The sequence below is a fragment of the Wyeomyia smithii genome, chromosome 3 (genome assembly GCF_029784165.1).
Source record: "Wyeomyia smithii strain HCP4-BCI-WySm-NY-G18 chromosome 3, ASM2978416v1, whole genome shotgun sequence".
NCBI lineage: Eukaryota > Metazoa > Arthropoda > Insecta > Diptera > Culicidae > Wyeomyia > Wyeomyia smithii.
In genome coordinates this window covers 255,419,256-255,425,110 of record NC_073696.1, presented here as the reverse complement: position 1 = coordinate 255,425,110, position 5,855 = coordinate 255,419,256, and the positions used below count along the sequence as shown (strand labels likewise).

The 5,855-nt window shown below is 50.6% G+C and overlaps 1 protein-coding gene across 1 annotated transcript; it reads right to left on the bottom strand.

Annotated features, from left to right (window-relative positions):
- Nucleotides 1-3,527: 3,527 nt before the first annotated feature.
- Nucleotides 3,528-5,302, bottom strand: LOC129729204 (uncharacterized). Its single transcript, XM_055687694.1, has 4 exons — nt 5,191-5,302; nt 4,661-5,115; nt 3,877-4,593; nt 3,528-3,827 (listed from the first exon to the last, which is right to left on the bottom strand). The coding sequence occupies exons 1-4, from the start codon at nt 5,300-5,302 to the stop codon at nt 3,528-3,530; spliced, it is 1,584 nt and encodes a 527-aa protein (XP_055543669.1).
- Nucleotides 5,303-5,855: the final 553 nt, after the last annotated feature.

Below are 5,855 nucleotides of genomic sequence, written 5' to 3'. Positions count from 1 at the left end.
AGTCAGTCCAAAAGAAACATTCTGCCAAACACCTGACTGAGTCCTTCACCTTTGAAAACAATTCAGCTGCCGTTAATGCACCCCGCAGTTCCAGTCTGGGGATCGATTGGGTTTTCAACGGTGCAACTCTGGCTTTTGACGATAAAAGTACAACCTTAATCCTACCGGAAGAATCTTCGGTACGCACGTACGCGCAGGCTCCGAAAGCCTTTTCAGAAGCATCCGAAAACATGTGTATTTGGATACAAATTGGATTGCATAGCATAACACAACGGTCGATACGCAGATTATTCAAAAGCGGTATTTGTTGGTGAAATACCCGCCATTCTTCCTCGACCCTTGTTGGCAAGGGAGAGTCCCAAGACATTTTATTCCCCTCTTAATCTTCCAACCGCCAAAGTAATTGCATAAAAATTTTAGCGCGAGTGATCACTGCTCCGATAAGTCCTAACGGGTCGAATAGAGTGGCTATTATTGAGAGAATTTTCCTTTTCGTAAAGTGTACGTCCGGTGACAGAGGCGGTATGTGAAAGCGAAACCGAAAAACATCTGTCTTCGGCATCCAAATTAAACCCAACGTTTTAACCATTGGATCAGGGTCTTTTTTTTTTTTTTTAAAGGTGGCGGGGAAATCTGCAAACAGACACCTGAGAAGAGAACTCAGGGTGTGGGGATGAGACTAGGGGAGAGATGCTGGGGTAGTTACACTCGCCCAGACACCTACTGATCCCTGTCCCGACCCACTAAAACCCCTCCAGTCTCCAGCCCTGGTCTTCCCGGAACGACGGTTAAGTATCACGTCGGGGAGTGGCTTTTGTGCGTGATGCACCCTCTTTACTCTTATAACCTCTTAGCTAACTACCTGGAGACTGGTAATTAGCTACCACTGGCGTGTTGGTGGTTGACCCGCCACACACGTTGCAGCTCCAGAACAATCTGAGAGGCGGCCGCACAGACCGCGTTCCAGATGTCCGGGTCGTCGCACATCCTCCGGACTAGATTGTCCGGAGTAGTGCCAGGCCCGCTCACAGCCATCATGTTGCTCCTCGCTCTTGCGAAACGGGGGCATACGAAGAAGACATGCTCAGCAGTCTCCTCCTCCTCCACGCACTCGGGACACATGGGGGACACCGCGTGTCCGAACCTGTGCAGATATTGCCTGAAACAACCATGGCCTGACAGGATTTGTGTCAGGTGGAAGTTCACTTCACCATGTCGTCTCCCGACCCAGCCGGATATCTCCGGTATGAGTCGGTGCGTCCATCTGCCCTTTGTGGAGTTGGACCATTCCCGCTGCCAGCGGAGCATCGAGAATGACCTTCTGGTACCTCGTATGCCCCTTGTGTCACGTTGGTCGAAACACTCTCTGTCCTCCTTGATGGCGATGCTGATAGGCATCATGCCGGACAAGACACAGATTGCATCGTATGACACCGTACGATACGCCTGTAGGTACTTTCCAGTTTACCACGGTAACTGTTAGTACCTAGCGCTCTGGACCACACTGGCCCACCATACCTAACGAAACCACGCTGGCAGGAAGTCTTCGCTTGCTGCCATAAACCGCTGAGCTATTGGACATCATACGAGATAGTGCTGCAATAGCCGATGAGGCCCTCTTACAGGCATAGTCGACGTGACTCCCGAACGTGAGCTTGTCGTCCACCATAACCCCCAAGAGCTTCAGGGATCGCTTCGAGGTGATGGTGCAGTCTCCGACTCTGACCACCGCCTGTTGCTCCGATTTACGGTTGTTCACAACCGTGACCTCCGTCTTATGATGCGCGAGCTCCAGTTTCCTGGAGCGCATCCAGTCCTCGACCTTGCGTATACAGTGCGCGGCCGTCAACTCGTCCTCCTCGATAGACTCGCCGTAAACCTCCAGCGTTATGTCGTCTGCAAAGCCGACGATCACAACCCCTACAGGGAACTTGAGTTTCAACACTCCGTCATACATGACATTCCACAACACCGGGCCCAGGATAGAACCTTGCGGAACTCCTGCGGTAATTGGGACGCACTTCTGACCCTCCTCCGTATCGTAAACAAGTACTCGATTCTGGAAATAATTTTCCAGAATCTTGTACAGCGACACCGGTACATGGATGCTCCTGAGCGCGAGCGCTATGGAGTCCCAACTGGCACTATTGAACGCATTCTTCACGTCGAGCGTGACGATTGCGCAGTAGCGTATTCCCCTTCTCTTGCGCTGGATTGCTACCTCCGCCGTCTTGATGACGGAAGAGATTGCGTCCAGCGTGGACCTGCCCTTCCGGAAGCCGAACTGGTTACTTGCCAGACCGTGTACACCCTCCGTGTACCTCACCAGTCTGTTGAGGATGATCCTCTCAAGCACCTTGCCCGCGGTGTCCAGCAGGCAGATAGGCCTATACGCCGATGGGTCCCCTGGCGGTTTCCCAGCCTTCGGCAATAAGACCAGTCTCTGCCGCTTCCACCTGTCCGGAAAGAGACAGTCATCCAGGCACCTCTGCATGACTGCCCTGAACAGCCCGGGGGCCGTTTTTATCGCCAGCCTGATCGCCAGGTTAGGGATACCATCCGGTCCCGGTGCCTTGCTCACCTTTAGGGATTTGGCGATCACGATGAGTTCCTCATTCGTAACCCTTGCCTCCTCCCCTGCCTCGACACGGCTGTCGTCGCTCACGGATTGGATGCTCGGCAGGTTGGCCGACCATCTCTGGTTTATGTCTGAGATACTGGAACGTCGGACGTGAGACTCGACTGCCGGAGGCCAAGGACTTGGCTCGTGGCGTGGAAAGAGTCCCTCGATGATACGCTCCAGCATCGCTGGTGATCGCTCTGCAGGCGCGAGCGTGTTTTTAGTCTTGGCCATTACGATCCTGTAGGCGTCACCCCACGGATTTGTATTGGCACTCGCACATAGCCTATCAAAGCAGGCCCTCTTGCTGGCCTTTATCGCACTCTTTAGCATCGATCTTGCCGAACTGAATGCTGCGCGGCGCTCTGTCCTCTCTTCTTCGTTTCGCGCACGCTGCATCCTCCGTCTTGCACGGAGGCACGCACTGCGAAGGTCGGCTATCGCGTCCGTCCACCAGTAAACCGGTGGCTTTCCATTCCTAGGTTGGCGAGTCCTAGGCATGGTGGCGTCGCACGCCCGCGATAGCATAGCAAATAGTTGGTCAGCAGTCGGGCGGAGCCAACTGCCCCCCTTGCGCTCCCTTCTCATTGCCTCTTCGAATACCTCGGCATCAAAGTGCGATGTCTTCCACCCGCGAACGGTCGGAGTGTTGGCTCTACCCGTCGCTTGCCGCCTCTCGTTGTTGTCTACACTATAACAGACCGCCTGGTGGTCGCTATTAGTGTAGCCATCGTCTACCCTCCAGTTCTTGATCAGTCCTGGGCTGGAGAACGTCACGTCGATGATCGACTCCGCACCATTTCTGCTAAATGTACTTTTGTTCCCAACGTTGGCTAGATCTAGGTTGAGCTTTGCAAAAGCCCCCAACAGGATCTGGCCTCTCTGGTTCGTGAAGCGACTTCCCCACTCAATCAGGATCAGGGTCTAGATTAATTCCATCGTCGACCTGTATAGAGAGGTCCTCTGCCGGTAAACCTTCCAGCACGGTCTCACAATTAGAAGCAAATTTCCGCAACCAAAATCCACCTCGGCGTAACATTTCCTGCAACTGCACTCGCAGCTCTTTAGCTGTATCTGGATCGTTCGCTCCTGTTATCACATCGTCCTTACAACAATCTTCCTTAACTGATTTCGAGGCCAGTGGGAATCGATGCTGCTCATCTGAAGCCAACTGCATAAGTACCCTTGTTGCCAAAAATGGTGCCGGCTTCGTGCCATACGTAACAGTCGCTAGTTCGTATATAGAAATTTCGAACGTTAGGTGAGGGGCGCCACAAAATGCACTGAAGCCGCCAATCCTCGGGGCGAATTTCGATTTGCCGAAACATCTTTTCGATGTCGGCGACCACCATAATCTGACGTGTACGACTCCGAAGTATAATTGTGCGCAAATCTTCCTGAATAACAAGGCCTACCAGCAAACTGTCGTTCAAAGAAGTATTGGTAGATGTTTTTGCGGAGGCGTCAAACACCACCCGCAACTTAGTAGTTGTGCTGTCTTCCTTCACCACAGGGTGATGTGGGAGGAAGCATCGCTTAACGTTTGCATCGTGTTCATCGGTTATCAAATGCATGTGGCCCATGGATTCATATTCGCTCATGAAGGCTGCAAATTGCTCTCGCAGATTTTGATCTCGTTCTAAACGTCTCTCCAACTGCATGAATCTCCTCTCTGCTATAGCTTTCGAATCACCAAGCTGGGATAGCACCTCACTATTCCTCGGATAGGACACCGTGTATCGACCAGAACCTTGCCGTTGTGTAGTTTGTGTAAAATATTCCATGCACATAGCTTCCTCGGGAGAGTGATTGTGATCTTGACCGATGTCTTCAGTTTCCCAAAACCTTTCCAGTAAAGTATCTAGCTTATTACTGATTGCGATGTCGCAAATCACAGACCTAATAGGACTATCCACCAAATATTTGCCCGTAACAGCCCCGCCAAACACCGAATCCACCAATGAAGGTATCCCCTAATCGGATTTTACGACCAGTTATGAAAAAGTCGAAAAAGGGTTCAGCTCCCAACACCAAGTCAACTGAGCCACCTTTGAAAAATGTTGGATCTGCCAGTTCGATCCCGCTGGGTAGTTCCCATTTATTTATATCGACCGATGATGAAGCCATTTGTGCAGCGATTTTCGGGAGAATGTACATATCCATTGGCTGGGAGAAATCCGTAAATCTCGAACGTACTTTCACAGTAATTTTGCCCTGGGCCCTGGTAGCCAAACCTTGGATGCCAACGACTTCAACCATGCATCGGTGTTCCTTAACCGTAAGTAGTTTCCGCACTCTATTGCTGATCAAATTGCATTCAGCAGCACTGTCCAACAATGCTCTGGCATGAACCTGTTCACCTCGATCATCTTCCAGAGTGACAATCGCAGTGAGCAAAAATACACCCGTCGATGAACCAGCCGCTGCGTTGCAGGCCACCCTGCTAGTAGTCGCCGAGTTGACCACTTTGGATTCAGTTAGCTCTTCACCCGAAGCTGTTGGTGACGGTTTTGGTTCATTATTCACGTTCGGTTTTTTTATCGATTGGTTTACCCTTGAAGCACACTAACGTGTGATGTTTCCCCTTGCATTGCTTACAAGTGAATTTGGAACTGCATTCTCTCGCATGATGACCACGGCGAAAGCAATTTCGACACAGGGAACGATTTCTGAGTAGTGCATCTCGGTCGGAAACGATCATTTTTTGAAACGATGGGCATTGATAGAGAGGGTGAATATCCGAGCAGCAAACACATTTACTGCTACCCGATGACTGTTGAATCGATGCACTGTATGCCTTAACCGAGGTTGGTCCCTTTGGATGTTTAGGCTGTGTATATTCTACCTTATGTTCATTGGACTTGATAGGCAATGATTCCAGAATTCTGACTCTACGTTGCAAGAACTCAAGCAGCTCCTTAACCGTATCCGATTCCTTAGACGAAGAAAATTCTTCCCATGCTCTACGCGTGCCATGATCCAAGCGCGAACATAGAAGATGAACCAATAGCATATCCTTATAATCAGCCTGTTGAGGGGTGACTTGATCGAGTGACTTAATAGTTTTTTCGAAAGTATCCAGAAGGGTATGTAACTCATTTGCCAAATGAGACCAAAGTAGCAAAGTTTGGGGGGGTTAAAGTATTTGGAGAGCCAATTACCTGATGGCTCTTGAATATGAGCCTTTGTTTTATATTAAAGATGCTCCTCGAACAAACTCCAACTCAACCTATGG

Excerpts from the sequence above, each read along its gene's own strand:
- LOC129729204 (XM_055687694.1), bottom strand. The coding sequence starts at position 5,302 with ATGCACTACTCAGAAATCGTTCCCTGTGTCGAAATTGCTTTCGCCGTG. Across the intron at positions 4,594-4,660 it reads CATTTTTCAAAGGTGGCTCA|GGGATACCTTCATTGGTGGA; the intron begins GTTGACTTGGTG and ends AAATCCGATTAG. Across the intron at positions 3,828-3,876 it reads TGTGGCGCCCCTCACCTAAC|CCGGCACCATTTTTGGCAAC; the intron begins GTTCGAAATTTC and ends TATGGCACGAAG.